The 16,899-nt window shown below is 39.1% G+C and overlaps 3 protein-coding genes across 11 annotated transcripts in view; all 3 read left to right on the top strand.

The window, feature by feature from the left end:
• Positions 1-1,141, top strand: part of LOC109848225 (OTU domain-containing protein DDB_G0284757-like) — a 9,547-nt gene extending 8,406 nt beyond the window's left edge. For 6 of the 9 annotated variants that reach the window (XM_020417635.1, XM_020417634.1, XM_020417639.1 and 3 more), the window contains 3 exons: positions 192-276; positions 392-457; positions 552-1,141. In XM_020417635.1, the coding sequence (XP_020273224.1) occupies positions 192-276; positions 392-457; positions 552-610 (210 nt within the window). In that variant the 3' untranslated portion in view covers positions 611-1,141. The remainder of the gene's footprint in view (positions 1-191; positions 277-391; positions 458-551) is intronic. The other 3 variants (XM_020417631.1, XM_020417633.1, XM_020417632.1) reach the window with 3 other exon arrangements.
• On the top strand, positions 2,512-13,943 carry LOC109850519 (ruBisCO large subunit-binding protein subunit alpha-like). The gene is made up of 8 exons (XM_020420538.1): positions 2,512-2,704; positions 2,803-2,971; positions 4,962-5,083; positions 5,225-5,432; positions 5,584-5,729; positions 5,830-6,136; positions 11,882-12,333; positions 13,401-13,943. Exons 1-8 carry the CDS (start codon positions 2,648-2,650, stop codon positions 13,689-13,691), a joined length of 1,752 nt encoding a protein of 583 aa, XP_020276127.1. The 5' UTR covers positions 2,512-2,647; the 3' UTR covers positions 13,692-13,943.
• Positions 16,052-16,899, top strand: part of LOC109848228 (P-loop NTPase domain-containing protein LPA1-like) — a 6,681-nt gene continuing 5,833 nt past the window's right edge. The window contains exons 1-2 of the mRNA XM_020417645.1: positions 16,052-16,294; positions 16,380-16,560. Of these exons, the coding sequence (XP_020273234.1) occupies positions 16,402-16,560 (159 nt within the window). The 5' untranslated portion in view covers positions 16,052-16,294; positions 16,380-16,401. The remainder of the gene's footprint in view (positions 16,295-16,379; positions 16,561-16,899) is intronic.

Raw genomic sequence — 16,899 nt, 5'->3', positions numbered from 1 at the left:
TATGTATAGTTGTGGCAAGACCTGTGCTCTTGTAAGAGGTCTGGTGTTCAAATCTACTTTCAACATTTGTAGTCTTGGCTTCATGGTCTTAAGAGTGCTTTTTTTTTCCTTACCTTGGTAGTTTGTCGTGCTTTCTCTTGAATGTGTAAATGGTGTGCTCACTGATGTTTTCCATGATTGATCATGTGCAGTATGGTGTTAAGATATTTGTCATTACATCTTTCAAGGATACTTGTTACATTGAGATTCTGCCCAGTGAACAAAGGTCCAAGCGAGGTATGTTTGTCAAGGTCCCAAGAATTATACTTTTGAGAATTGTATTTCAAATGTATGCATGCATCCAAAAAATTGTACTTTGAGAATTGTAATTCAAATTGTATTTCAAAAGCAGTTATTTTCTTGAGCTTTTGGGCTGAGGTGCACTACAACTCAATTTACCCTGAAGGAGGCACGTCCAGTTTGTTTTCCATCACTGTCATTTGACTGATTTATTCTCCTCTTTTAAGAGTTTTGATTTTTAGTGGGATTTCTTTTTTCCTTCTTTTCCCCAGACATGCCAACCTCGGAAACGAAGAAGAAAAGGTGGTGGCACTTTGGAAACAAGTACTAGAGTTTGGCTTTGTGCACGTAATACAGCTGCTTATTCAACTCATGTTATTTCTAGGGGAGGATCTCGCAGAGCATGGCTTTAACTTCCCAGAGGAGATTTCACATAGCAGCAATTATTTCTGTTGTTAGATATAAAATGAGGGGAGCCGCCCATTGATAGACTTTCAAGTGTTATAATCTATATCGCATGAACATGACGCCGACAAAATCAAATTGTATTTATGGGCAATCTCTGCATGGCTTGCTGGCTTCCTGGATTGCCATTTCTCCATGCACGGATCCTGAGATAGACTCGCAAGTATTAACGCCTTTGGTTAATTCATACCCATATGTCATCTTGTATTTTGCAGTCAGCGTAAGAACATAGAAAATCTGCTGAATAATTCCTTTCAAATGAATAATATTTGCAACAAAGTAATAGCTGCTTACTGCTTGCTTGTTAATGATGAACAGTTGAGCAGCGCCCAATCAGAAAAGAATGTATGTTTTTTTTTCTCTCTGAATGATTATCACGGGGGAGTGTGTTTTATAACGGCCTGCATACAAATATTATCCGTTAAATATATCCATTTTATGTTTGCCGTTATTATTGCCATATATTTATTTACCCATGATAGAAATATTTCTCGCATGGAATCGGAGTTGATCCGTGGCTTGGAGAAGGCGAGGCCCATGAAGTTGTCTCTGTTGTTCAGTAATAATCCACAACGAGTGAATTTAACTCCTCCAGCCTTGTGATTCTTAGAGCATCTCCAACAGCTTCTCCATTTCTTACTTTTGGGGAATTTAGTTAGGTTTTTGGCCCAACAGATTCTCCATCTCATTCCCCAAAATAGGGATGAAGGAGAAAAAATGGGGAAGCTTCCCTAAATCTGCAGCATTCTCCAAATTTTTGGAGGAAAAAATGGATTCTTCAAAATGGGGAAGCTGTTGGAGTTGGTATAAAAGTTAGTTGGAGAATATGACTTTTGTTTTCCCATTTTGGAGAAAATTTTAAAGAAGCTGTTGGAGATGCTCTTACGCTAACGCGGTTGTTGCGTGAGTTAACTGCAACATGAACTACTTGAGTAAGGTCTTACTTGAGTCTGAAATCAATTATCTGCTGTGTTATTTCCAACAATCAACACATTAACTTGGTCACCACGAATCAACTCAAGAGCTTTAGCCAATCTGAGTACCGTTTAGATGCTAACAGGACTATGATTAAAGTTTAATCCGACTCTACATGAGCTTGATGAGTCCAGCAGGGGTCACGCTTGACTCGAGTCAACAACCCTACCATTTGGCGCAAGACGAAAAATAGCCCGACCAATAGGGGTGTTAACGGAGCGGATACGGCTCGGATATGGTATTTACTATATCCATATCCGTTTACCCATCTCGGATACGGATACAGATACAGATATACGTCGGTAAAAAAAAATTCATATCCATATCCGCCAAAATCGGATACAGTTACGGATATATAAACGGATATGCATGCGGATACAAAAAGGATATGAGAAAACTAGATAGTATTCAGAAAAATATAGTCATGTGATGCAAAGAGAGTTCGTTAATATGTTCATTATGATTGAAAAACTAAGATTAGACATCTTGATCATCAAAATTAACCACAAATCCATAATCTAAGAATCGAAACTATCGTAAGATTATGATCAATATGTATTCGGATATTTTCGGATATGAATACATATATTTCACTATAAAATCATATCCGTAACCATATCCTATCGGTTATAGATTTGAGTAACCATATTCGTATCCTAACGGATACGGTTATGGATATTTCCTCGGATACGGATACGGTTTGGCACCCCTAAGGACCAACATCCAAACCCTAACCGGGCCGAATTCTCGTTTCTCAAATCAATCAAAAGGAGACTGTTCGAGATTAGGGAAACTTCTGGAAACTCCGCCCTCGCTCCTTCCTCCGTTACAAAAACCCTCCTAAAATACCCGAGCCTCCCCTTATCCTCAACAAAATCTCATTATCTTCCTCCCGATATAAAAAAAAAAGCCCCATCCCTTCCGAGAAATGCGCGGCCCACCCAACGCGATCTCCACCGCCTCCATCCTCGCCTCCCCTCGTCAGGTCTCTCGATTTCCCCCTGTTCTCCTTCTTCTCCTTGAACTCTTGAACGGTTTTTGTTTAGGTAATAACTCGATGATGATAATTTTGTGATCGGGCAGGGGGCTTTGAGGAAGAACAGCAGACAGAAGCCTGGCAGTGCTAATTTCAGGAGGATGGTGGTTAGGGCGTCGGCGAAGGAGATAAAGTTCGATCAGGCCTCCAGGTCTGCTCTCCAAGCCGGCGTTGACAAGCTCGCCGATGCCGTCGGGGTCACTCTCGGGCCCAGAGGTATACCGTTTTTATCTTCAAAGCCCTTAGGGTTTTAAGTGAAGTCTAATTTTTTAGGCCGTGATGGTCGATTGCTGGCGAGAAGGTCGACATTTGGGAGAAATGGGGTAGATTGCCAAACATCCATGTATCAGTTTTGATAAAGATGGGCTTTGGAACGGAGTGGAGAAAAACCTGGTGGATTCTTTATGGCAATTTATGAATATATGATTTATTTTCGAAAAAAAATTAGGGAAATCAAAGAATAGGAAACATATTTCCTATAATAATTGTTTTGAGGTTGTTTGGTTGGCTTAAAAAAGAAGAAAACTATAGAATAGGAGATGAGATGAGATGAGTTGTCACCTTATTATTGGATGATGTGAGTGATTTTTTAAAAAAACTTGTTTTGAGGTTGTTTGGTTGGTTAAAAAAAATAAGGAAATGAATTGGAGGTATATTATTGGATGATGTTTTGAGGTTGTTTGTGTTTGGTTCATTTTTAAAAATAAGAAAATAGATGAGATGAGATGAGTTGGATGTATATTATTGGATGATGTGATACATACTTAAGGAAATCAATTTCTTGTTTTTTTGAGGAAATGGATGGAAAGGAAGGTTTAATGAGATGAGATGAGTTGTCACAATATTATTGGATGATGTGTGTGATTTTTAAAAATGAGATAATATGAGATGTGATGAGTTGGATGATGTGACACATTTCTTGTGTTTGGTTTATTTTTAAAGGTAAGAAATAAGATGAAATGAGATGAGTTGGAGGATAAAAATATTATTTTATTGGATGTTGTGGGTGAGTTTTAGGGATGAAAATGGATAAAAATATTATTTTATTGGTTTCCTTGTACCGATTTCATTTTCTTGGTTTTTAGGAAGCCAACCAAACGGCCCCTTAGGGGAAAAGATTGAAATCTTTTGAGATGAAGTCAATTGGGGAGTAAACCATTCAAAATGGTACTTGTTTGTGTATAGAAAGGTGTTTCCTCCTAGTTTATCTTCTAGGATGGCGGCCATGTTTTCTTTTGTGGTGTGCAAATAAAGTGATGCATTGGTGGCAAGAAGCTTCGTTTTATTCTCATCGTCCAAAGGAGAGCTCTTTTTTCAGTGCTGGTGTTTTATCTAGATGATCACTATTTGAAATGAAATTGATAGTTGTTGAGCCAACCCTTTTTGTGGCCTACTTTCACGTCACTGTGTACTTAGATATTTTAGCCTTCCTGAATTTAGAAGGGGTATTGTAGATAGAATGCCGTCTAGTATGAAAGCTAGCTAACATCTTGGACAATGTGATTTATTTTTAACTTTATAAGGACTGTGTTGTGGAGATAGGCGAAATGACATGTATTGAATAGGGTCACCTAACTCATTTTCATTATCTCTCATGCCATCAAAATCTGTGGTGCTTGCTGGGACGGTATGTGTTCCTTGACATAGATCAGAAAGCCTACAAAATCTCGGTTTCTCTTTTGAGATGCGAGTTCGTTATATTGAACTACTTCAGCCTTGGACATCTTCCAGACTGCTGAAGCATATGATAGAGGGCAAATTGAGGACATCAATGACGAGTTTTTGTTTAGATCTTGAACTGTTTTCAAAGTTGTTTTTTTTCTTCAATTTATATGACACACTTATGGATTAATATGTGAAATAGCTGACCGAGAAACTTGAGGGCTCAACCAACTTAATAGAGGAAACCTAATTTTCTATGAGTATCCTGATTCTTGCAATCATAACACCTACAATAATAGTGAGAAAATTTTGGTTGGCTCTCTAATTTCATCGATCAGCAAAATTCTTTCCAGACTTTGGCTTTGTGAATGATTGCCTGGATGTGAAGATATTTTTGTTTGATTGATGCACCTAGCTGTTGCTCAAAAAGTTTTCTATGTACTTTCTGAGAAGTACTATAGACTATTGTTTCATGGTTGGCTACAACAATTGATTCATTGAATTATAAATTGAAACTCATGCTGGTGTCTATCAACTTTTGAAGGGAGGAATGTTGTCTTGGATGAGTTTGGGAACCCTAAAGTGGTGAATGATGGTGTCACTATTGCTCGGGCTATTGAACTTGCTGACCCTATGGAGAACGCGGGTGCTGCTTTGATAAGAGAGGTCGGCTGTTGCTTTGCAAATCATTACATTATTATGTTCCTTGGGTATTAGATTGGATATGTTTCTACTGGTGATTTAGTCACTGTAGCAATTATGCTCAGATTTCAGCAGCTGATGATCTTTTTCTTATATTTGTTAAAGGTTGCTAGTAAGACCAATGATTCTGCTGGTGATGGCACTACTACTGCATCAGTTCTTGCCCGTGAAATTATCAAGCTGGGACTCCTAAATGTTACCTCTGGTGCGAACCCTGTTAACATAAAAAAGGGGATTGATAAAACTGTTCAGGGCCTAGTGGAAGAGCTTGAAAAGAAAGCACGACCTGTGAAGGGTCGTGGTGATATCAAAGGTATTTTATTACATTTTGCAAGTTCATTTCACTTAAACCGTCTGTATCTTTAGTAATAATGATTTTTCTTTCATGTCTTTTTAAATTCTTATCAGTAGCTTACAATAATACTTAAATATAGTAATACTTAACTATCCTTTCCTTTTTGTAGCTATTGCTACTATCTCAGCTGGTAATGATGAGTTTGTGGGTGAGATGATCGCCGATGCTATTGATAAAGTTGGTCCTGATGGTGTTTTGTCTATTGAGTCGTCATCATCATTTGAGACAACTGTTGATGTTGAGGAGGGAATGGAGGTTTGTGCCATTTAAAACATGGATCTACTCACGTTAATACCCCATTGTTTGATGCTATGAATATATAACGATTTACTCTCTCTTTGGGAACTCTTTGCAGATTGACCGAGGTTATATCTCCCCTCAATTTGTTACCAACCCTGAAAAGTTGGTTGTCGAATTTGAAAATGCCAAAGTTCTCGTGACTGATCAGAAGATTTCATCAATAAAGGAAATTATTCCTTTGCTGGAAAAGACCACACAGTTGCGAGCTCCGCTGTTAATTATTGCCGAGGATGTGACTGGGGAGGCATTGGCCACCCTTGTTGTCAACAAATTGCGAGGCATTCTTAATGTTGCTGCAATTAAGGCGCCTGGTTTTGGTGAGAGAAGAAAGGCTCTTCTCCAAGATATTGCTATCGTGACAGGTAAAGTTTTATTAGTGCAATTTCTAAACTGATTTCATGCAGAGAAATGTTTCTAAACTGGTTAGCAAATTTCACATATCCATTGTACCATAATTTGTTTAACTTGCCGGTTTTCATTATATTTCTGAGTTCTTAGTAGGTTATTTGTTCTGCTTATTTTTGTTTTCCAAATTGTATATAGACTTTATTTGAAGCTCTCACCTTGCGTCCTTTTCTTGATCTCAACAATCTTGGAACTCTCACCTTGTACCCTTTTCTTGATCTCACGTTTTTGTACTACTATTCAATGTTCAAATTTACTATTTGTTCAATTTATGTCGCAATATGTGCATGGTTTCTAGCTTGCATCTAATGATGTATTATTCATTACGTCCAACACCACTTTTACCCCACATATTGGGGAAGTGCCGTTTTTCACTATGATTATGCAATCATAATGTCATGTTATTGAACTCCAAGGTTTCTCAATTCCTAAAAAGTGATCTGCTTGAAAATTGATTTAACTATTCCCAATATTTTCATTTTTTTCCAACAAAGTCGAAGGAGAAGGGACAGTTTGATGAGATTCGTTTGGAGTGTGGAAGGTGGGCAATTGATGGTTCAATTCATGTTAAAAACTGTGCATTGTTGGAAGATTACATTGATGGAAGATTACACTTAATAAACTAATAAAGTATAGCCTGCTTTAGAAGGAATTGAAAAACTGTATGCATTGTTGGAGTGTGGAAGGTGGGCAATAGATGGTTCAATTCATGTTAAAAACTGTATGCATTGTTGGAAGATTACATTGTTGGAAGATTACACTTAATAAACTAATAAAGTAGAGCCTTCTTTAGAAGGAAATGAAAAACTGGGAACTGGAAAGCTATAGGAGTTGAGTATCTGAAGAGTAATTGAGCAACCTTGGTAGGTATTTGTATTGAAGTCTGTAAGTGTGAGGGGAGTGTGGATTAATTATGGAGTAGACCAACCTTTGTAACTGATACTAGTAAGAATGAAAAGGGACATTTTAATCTATGAAACAGAACGACTGGCAAGAGTAACTGAACAATCTAAAAGAGTGATGGCTGTTAGAAGATATTAATTTTGTTTTTATACTAGAAACAACTATCTACATGGATGATTTATGGAAAGATATATAGGGTTGGTGACATGAAAATCCATGAATAATTTGCTAATCAAATATCCATATGCATTTTCTAATCTTAGGAACGTTATGATATGTCCATATCATCTAAGTTCTCATTTTTATATTGACTAAAAATGGTTGTAGATTTTCGTCATCATTTAATATCCTTATTGTACCATATCTGCTAAGTGTGATAGGATATCATGTTTCCAGTCCTTGAACAATGGGATATGCGTAAGCAAACACTAGACTAGTGAGGCTAAAAGGTAAATGCCAATTTAACAGAAGAGATAGCTGGAGTGTTTAAGCATTCATGTAGAAGACTGCTAAGATTTGTGGTAAATGGCTTCTTAGTTCTGTTGTTGCTGCTGCTGCAACATATTGGTTGCTAAACTTTTAGTGTCTTAACTTTTCAAATCTTGGCTAAATGTGTTGTACCCACGTAGATTGGCTTGATCATTGTTAAAAATAGAATATCGTTCTCATTCATTCATAAAAAACCTCAACCACTCCTCTTTATAGGGATACAATAGCAAAGGTTATTTTTTTGTGTAGGCAATATGGGACTAAGCTCAATTGCCTGATCATAATTATTCTTATAATTATATCTCTAATACTCTCAAATCTCAATCAACATAGCTTTTAACTTTTCAAGTCTTGGTTAATGTACACTAGCTTAGATTGGCTTGATCATCGTTAAACAATAGAATATCGTAGATTCTCATTCATTAAATAAAAAAATACAATCGCTCCTTTCATAGGGATACAATAGCAAAGGTTTTTTGTGTAGATAACATGAGACTAAACTCAATTGCCTAATCACAATTATTCTCATTGGGAGAATTTTTTGAAATAGGTATTTTTTGCTAAATATTTAGTAAAATCGACTATTTTGCTAAATATTTAACAAAATCGACTATTTTGCTAAATATTTAGCAAAATCAACCTCTTTTTGACCAGCTCATCATGACCGGCTGAAAAGAAGTTGATTTTACAAAGTATGGATTTCAAAAAACACGAGACTACTAGTCCCGTGTGTTTAGTGATCGCTAATTGCGGCCTAAATAAGACTCGGAAAATCCACAAGACTAGTAGTCTCATGGGTTCATTTGTCACTTGAGCTGATAACCTCTGCCTTCGACACCTCCTTGTCCTTCCCTATCCAAGCTGAACCATTACAGGAGCTGGTTGCGGAAGTAGACTTACCGGAGGTAGGCTTACGTGAATCCCTTCCACAATGATAGCCAAGCCCCTAGGTTTCCGGCCTCGGCTAGACCAGGGAGGGGGTTGAATAGGATAATGGATTTGGAGCACCGGCCGACATTGAACCCTCAAATCGCCGCTGTCGTCGCCAGCCTTGGCTCATCAGCCCAAGCGCCGTAGTTGCCAGCTGCTCGAGACTCATCAGCCCGAGCGTCGTAGTCGCCAGGCGCTCGCTCGTACGTAGTGCCCTCGTGCTACCGCCAGTCGACAACGGGCACCGCGGGGCGACCCCCATCTCACTCTTTGGTACGGAACGGCCCAACAACACACATCTGCCGATTCGCCAAACATCACCGCTAGGACTTGTCCGTCGGGGGGCATATCTATGAACCGCTCCCTTGCCTTCGCCAGCCTCGAACGTGGGCTTGGGTGAAAGTCCGTCGGCATCTCTCGACTGGTCGAGACCCCTCACCCTCGTCGCCGCTGTATGTCTGCTCGGCAGTCGTACTGTCTGCTGCAGCTCCTACGCCGTACACAGCTCGGGCCGTGGATTCCTTGGTCCATACGCTGCGGGGCGGGGCTCAGGCGTTTGTGGCGATGTCTGAACCGAAGGGACAGGGCGAAGGGGGAGGAAGTTAGGAATAAAGAGGGGCCAGCATAGGGAGCTATATGGAAATGGAGGATGGAGAGAGCAGTAGGCGGGGGAGGGGGGGCGAGAGAGACCAAGGCGATAGCATGCCGGTCGAGGCGTTAGCGAGGAACAGGGAAGGAGGGAGGGTGACCTCTAGATTGGGGAGGGGGTTGAATAGGGTAATTCATAGAGGAGGAGAAGAAGGAGATGGTGGTGATGATGGAGGGACAGTGGGGGGTTTTCTGTTACTGTGCAGAAAATAACGGGACTATTAGTCCCATGGGTTTTCTGACTCTTGTTTAGTTAGTGATTAGCGACCATTCAACACACGGGACTAATAGTCCTGTTTGTTTTGAAATTCATATTTTGCAAAATCGATCTTTTTTTTGCCAGTTTTGGTGAGCTGGCAAAAAAGAGGTTGATTTTGCTAAATATTTAGCAAAACAGTCGTTTTTGCTAGATATTTATCAAATTGGGTCTCTTTCAAAAATTCTCTTTCTCATAATCACATTTCTAATATCTCTGAAATCTCAATCACTATGTCTCTAACATATAGTCCTAATATATTTTGCTTGATATTACTCATCTCCTTAATTATTTCTAACTCGTCTCAACCTAGCTCATGTATAACATACATGTCTAGCTTGTTATAGATTAAACACGCTTACTCCGAACTTTGACAAGATTCAAAGGCTTGAAATCCTTTGCATGTGACATTTTTTCTTAGCAGTAGGTCTTTAACTATCTTCCACTTGAATATCCACCATCACGAGATTACCTCTACTAAACAATCATCAGATGCAACATCTTGATCCTCTTCAGTGACCACCAAACCTACCAAGTAAGCGATTCTCTTTTGGAATCAACCAAGCAAATGATCATTTCCAAGGATCCACCAAACAAATGATCATTACTAGTGACCAACTAAATGATCTTCTTGACGGGTCAATCAAACAAACAATCCTCTCCGTGGATCAACCAAACAAATATTCCTCACCACGGATCAATCGAACAAACGACCATTTCTATGGATCAACCCACAAACAATCCACTCCACGGATCAAATAAATAACCCTCTTCACGAATCAAATAAACAAATATTTCGGTCCATGGATCCACCAAACAAACTAAACGAACAAACTAAACATATACGAACAATCTAACAAAACAATCCTTATTGAACCATTCTCCAAACGACCTTCATTTAACTCCACTACATGGATGCACCAAACAAACCTACAGAACAAATTGACCATATCCAAACAAAGCTAACAAAACAACCTTTACTGAACTGGTCTCCAAATGATCTTCACCAAACTGATCTTCAAAGAACAATCTTCACCAAAGCAAACTTAAACTACACTTCCAAGCAAATCCGAACTTCGAGCAACCTTACTGCGACTCAAGAAAAGTCTCATCCTTGACCTGATCTCCTCTTGAGACTGATGATGATGCAGAATTCATATGAATTGATCTTGATGCCTTGTTGTTCAACGTCGGACTTGAATACTTGATATGTCCATACTCCTTGCGATAGTGACACATCATCTCCTCCTGATTTTTATATCTATTATATCTAGAACCACGACCTCCAAAGCGACCATTGCCACGAGTATTCCTAGATCTTCCTCCACGAACACTATAATAATCATTGTTGTCTCTCTGTTGTGCAGCCAATACTGATTTCTCCTCTGCTTCCTTCTGAGGTGATTTAGGAAAAATATGATGTAGAAGTATTCTGACCAAGTATTCCAAATAAAAGATATGAGCAAATCTTTCTAGAACAAAGATATGAGCATATAATTACTAGAGGACAGCTTCCTATCGCAGATGTTTCTGGCCAAGAATTTTAGAACAAAGATGCAAGCAGCTTTCTTGCTGCCCTCCAACCAAAAAACAAATGCCAGCACCACCCTAGCTCCCTTACAAACCGAACCAAACTCCTAGCACCATCCTACCATTATCAAACAACCAAAACAACTACTAGAGAACAATTCCAAACTCCAACATTGACGACGCCAACCAAAAACATTTAACACTACTAACTTCAAAACTAATTCATCAAAGTTAAAGACTAATTCATCAAAGTTAAAGACAATCGAAGAATCATACCAAATCCACCCTATAGCAAGAGAAATGAGACGACAGTGACTCGACGACGGTAGTAGTCGGGGGGCGGCAGTGACCTGATGAGGCGGTGGGCCTATGGCAGCTTGAGGAGGTGCTAGCTGCCTGAAGGAAAGACAACTTAAGGGGAGGAAGGTAAGAGGGTTTAGGATTTGAGGGGTGGAGGGGCTAGGGTTTGAGGAATAGGCTATTAAAACTTTATTTTGTGAATCATGACTCTCATATTATGTTAGACAATAGTATATCGAAGATTCTCATTCATTCATCAAAAACTACAACTACTCCCCATTATATAGGGATACAATAACAAAGGTTTTTGTGTAGGCAATAGCAAAGGTTTTTGTGTGTAGGCAAGGTGGGGCTAAATTCAATTGCTCAATCATAATTATTCTCCTAATCAAATTCCTAATATCTCTCAAATCTCAATCACCATATCTCTAACATATACTTCTAATATATTTTGCAATATCACTTATCTCCTTAATTACTTCTAACATCATGAAATTACTGGTCTGATGCAAGTGATTTTTATGTTATACTGTTGCAAGCCATTTAGTTGGTTTGATGTTCCGTGCATCAAAAATAACTTGTGCTGGCAAATTCTTTTTCTGATAGCCAAATTCCTGAGCAGCACTTCTTTTTTTATTATACGCAGGAGCTGAATTCCAAGCTAAAGATCTAGGTTTGCTGATAGAAAATGCGTCAGTGGAGCAGCTTGGAACAGCAAGAAAAATCACCATCGCTCAGACCTCGACGACCATCATAGCAGATGCAGCAACCAAGGATGAGATTCAGGCCAGAATTGCTCAAATTAAGAAAGAGCTTGCAGAGACTGACTCTGTTTATGATTCTGAGAAGCTTGCAGAGAGAATTGCCAAGCTTTCTGGTGGTGTGGCAGTCATAAAGGTTGGTGCTGCAACTGAGACAGAACTGGAGGACCGCAAGCTGCGCATTGAAGATGCTAAGAATGCAACTTTTGCAGCTATAGAAGAAGGCATTGTACCTGGTGGTGGCGCTGCCTATGTACACCTCTCTGCTTGTGTTGCTGCTATAAAGGACAAGCTTGATGATGCTGATGAGCGTCTTGGTGCTGACATTATCCAAAAGGTAAATTAATAGTTTAAAAATAGGTTATTTTTCTGCAAAAGCCATAGGTGAAGCTTCAATTCCTGTCTTTAAAAACCTTAGAGCTAGCACATAGTTGGCAGATTTTATCTTGCAGTCTGAAGAATTCCATGTCAAGGGGTAGATTGAGAAGTATTATTTGGTTGAATACCTGACTCACCAGTTGAGTGCTATGTGCCAGAAGGATTATTTTAATAGTTCGGTCTGAACTCTGACCTTCTTAAAGTTACCTGTAAATGTGGATGAGTAATCAATCTTGTTATATAGATCGATGTGTAAGTAGAATAGGATTGGTCATGAGTAGTGCTAGCAAAAGATTAGGTATGTTAGTTTTTGTTTTGAATCTGGAAAAATAATAATAACTATGGACGCTTGAATGCGCTCATGATGTCCCTCTTTATTTAGTTGTCACTTGAAGGCACCTCTTTTTTATGATAGATTATGTAAGATTCTGAATTTGCCAAAGGTGATTATGGACGCTTGAATGCACTTTTTCATTTCCCGTACCTTTGTACTTACATTAGATATTTTATTGATTTTGATATATTACACAACAGCAAGAACAATGGGAAAGCCTTTCGTCAAATGTTTGGGCTTAGGTAGGTAAACCCTTGTCTTCATTTAGCTCTGTAGGGTTTGTTAAAGTAACTATATATCACATTTTCCACTGACTGCTTCCGTCCATTTGTTTCATTTTCTGCCTTTAGGACTCGATGCATGTCATATCACCTCTTGCTGCATGTGCACTTGTTTGGATTCTTTGCACATGCCTGTACCATCTCAACACGTACCCCTTTATTTGGTTGTTAATTAATCCTCTGATGTCCTTTCGATTGATTCACTTGAATCACTTCTAAATCTTTCTTTCATGGGAGATTTTCTTTTTCAGATTATTGAGTTATGCGGCATGAATTGTTGTTTGTTGGCCATGTAGGTTTAATTAGAGGACATAAGTACATATTGAGACGGAATATGAAGCTGGAATCTGCGTCGATTTTGATTTTTCATTATCCGTGTGTATATTCATTGAACTGTTATAAACTGGACAGGCACTGGTTTCACCTGCATCCTTGATTGCTCGCAATGCGGGAGTCGAAGGAGAGGTGGTCGTCGAAAAAGTCAAGGACAGCGAGTGGGAAGTTGGGTACAACGCGATGAGCGACAAGTATGAGAACCTCGTCGAAGCTGGTGTCATCGATCCTGCAAAGGTCACAAGGTGTGCACTTCAGAATGCTGCATCAGTGGCTGGAATGGTTCTAACTACGCAAGCTATCGTTGTAGAGAAGCCCAAGCCAAAGGCTCCGGTGGCAGAACCAGCACCAGGGCAGCTTGCCATTTAAGTGTTTATTAAATCTTTTGTGATTGCTGCCGTAGTTTTGAAATTGATAGGTTGGATACGGTTAAAGTTAGAGAGACTTCTGAAGTAATTGTAGCTCCAAATTTGTGAGTGAGATGACTGAAAGCGGCCAATCTTAGCAGCTTCTTGTTTTAAAATGTGGTCACTGTTTTCTACTGTTAAAGGTTACGTGGATTCGGACTGGTAACTGTTATTATGTTTGGTTGATTATAGATAAGACTTTGTACTATCGCCCCGATTGTGGATAGACCCTCTATAGTTCAATTGTTGCAGCTAGGCTCCTTGATTGATTTTTTTTTTCTTTTACGCTCAGAGGAAGAGAGAATTGTCTTTGTTTTGCAAAATAGAGTTCTCGAGGATAAAAAGGAAAAAAAAAAATCACTCAGGCGGTCTACCTTCAACTAACCCTGTTAGTTTCACCCTGTTGGTTTCGTGTAAATTTACGTTTTCGGTGGCCTTTTTCACTGCGCGTTCTCATGAGAGGCCTTGAATCTGTCCATGCTTCCTTCTACTCTATTTTGTTGCCGTGTGAAATTGGCTTCAACTCTTCATGAAATTCTTCTCATGAAAGAATTTCACGCTGCAGTTGTTGTGACCGTCACTCCCTGTTGGTTCTATTCTCTAACGAGTCTTGATCAACTCTTACAACTTTGTGGTCTAGATTTTGTCTATTTGTTCAGCTTGGCGTCGTCATCGGGTTGAAATTTTCGTTACAGGCCCTTTGGTTAGTAAATAAGAACAAAGGATTATACACGAAGGAGATATTTTGGAGTTGAATATATGAAGTTCTAGATGTTCAAATGTATCACATATATTCCTTCATGCAATATTTCCCCCCCATGCAATTCGACTTTCGTGCCTACACGAACACATTTTCAGACCTCTTTCTCAATGCCCTTTGGCTTCTCCAACGGCTTGTAAAAGTCAATAAATCTCTAACTTGTCGAATGGAGTAGGAAAATGTTTCACCATTTTACTCAAGAGAATCCAGCACGAGACTTCGAACCGAAGACTTCGCATCTTGTTCTTTCTGCTTTTTGCTCATTCAAAGTCCTGGAATAATGACTATCTTCTTATGTGACATTTGAATACTTAAAAAAAAAAAAAAAAATGAAGGTGATATATTTGTGTAAAACGTTATCAAGCGAGAATAGTAGCCGTGTGTGTGGACCCGAACTTGTGCCGAAAATGTTAACAAATTTTATGAGCTTAAATGTGAGAAATAGAATATATTTTACACTCGTGTCCCGTCCTTCACAACAAAGAAAATAATACGAATCTCGCTACCAATATTAAATTATACATGTGTATGTATGTATGCCTTAACTAGAATCTATTGATTCGCATCAAACACAGGATTAAATAATTTTTATGTTATTGGACCCTCCGGGTACCGGATATCTAAAGGACTCGGCGCGTTTAGAAAAGCATTAAAAGAAATATTAAAATTGAAGAGCCATTGAGGGATGGTCATGGTGGTTACTAAAGCGTGACTGTTTGGTTTGTTGTATAATGACAAAGAATACGATCCAACAGGATGGCATAAGTTCATAAACATATGAGTCCAGTAGGGCATCTTAAAATATTAGCAAATTAGGACCCATTACAAAATCTTTATGTCCCTTCTTGGAAGCGATCATTTCTCTTTTTGGTCTTTAGCATTATATACTCCAAATCTATCACATCTGCAACAAAACTTAACCTTAAAATTTAAATATTTACTAATTTACCTCTAGGGTGCTTCTACAGGGACCCCAAATAGAGGACCCAAGGGGGGACATGTGGATGATGCACTGCTCATGAATAATGCATCATCCAACCGGAGGGGGACAACTCACCTGTCCCCCCGCTTGGGTCCCCTATTTGGGGTCATCGGGGTCTTAATTTTTACCTCTATTCATTTGATATTTAGTCAAAATACTTTTTCAATCAACACATTCAATTTTAGAAGTGCAAAGCAGTAAAATGACAAAAATACCCCATCTCTCTCCCAAAAAAAAAGTTTTATGTCTAATATCCCTCAAATGTACCATATTTATAGATTTATTATCTCCCAAATCAGCATATTTGCTAATTCACACCTATGACTTTGGCGGTGTAAAATGAGAAGGAATACGGAAATCCAATTGTAAAAGAATCTAGGGGATAGCAAATGTATACAGATGAAAATAAAATATATTTAGATGTTTTTAGGCAAAAACCCTGTAGAACGTAATAATTCTCAATATAAGAGTAATTACAAATTTGTCCCTAACCGCGGAAGACCGCGTCACTTACGAAACTGTTAAACCGGTAAACACGGTCTTCTCCTTCCTTAAAACCTAGCCTCCCTTTCGCTACAACTTCCGAACACCAAACTCCCTAAAAACCAATCAAAACCCGCCACGTGCCACCTCGATCTCTGAACCCCCTCTCCCCAACAGGACCCGACTGCTACTTTTATAAGAAGCAGCGGCGACAGATGGAGCTTGGATCGTGGCGATGCGTGGAAATCGTTGCAGGAGAATGAGGAGTTCGTGTTGGAGGAAGCAGCTCTTGAAAATGGCGGATCCAACAAAAACCCTAATCTGGCTCCGATCTCTTTAGGTTCGCTCCTTGGACCTGCATTGCCCTCTCAATTCTTCTTCTGGCTCTAAATTTCGGTAAATTTGATCGATTCCTGACTTTCTAGGGTTTGGAGATTGGCGAAGGCGATGGCGGAGGTGCCTAAGATTCTCTACATCGTGGTCGTGGACGGCGACGGAGGTGGAGGTGGCGAGGAGAGGAAGGAGAGGGCGTCGTTTCGGTACACGCGATCGCTGTTGCAGAGCACGCTTCAGCTCATGGGATGCAAAGCTCGCCATGCTTTTAAGGTTATTTTTCTTTAATCCTTTGGTTGGGAATCGCATCTTTTGTTTTTGCGTGTTTTGATGCGCAGAGTAGAGATTGTGAATTTTGAAAAATAAATAAATAAATAAATAAAATGGCATTTTGGATAGGGGTGATTGAATGATTGTTGATGAAATTGTTGTTCTTGATGTGGTTGAATGCAATCCCTAATAATGGAAGAAATTCACAGCATAGTGCATTCATTGCAATTGGCTAGCTGTTTTCTTTTTTTAAAACAAAAAAACTAGACTGAAGAAGATACCAGGAGGAGTGCCTGATGCTTAGTGAACTTGTGGCTTGATCAGTTGCCTTCTATGAAGAAT

Source organism: Asparagus officinalis, chromosome 7 (assembly GCF_001876935.1).
Source record: "Asparagus officinalis chromosome 7, Aspof.V1, whole genome shotgun sequence".
Taxonomy (NCBI): Eukaryota; Viridiplantae; Streptophyta; class Magnoliopsida; order Asparagales; family Asparagaceae; genus Asparagus; species Asparagus officinalis.
Note: the sequence above shows the minus strand (reverse complement) of the source record. Positions and strands in the feature narration are given on the sequence as shown.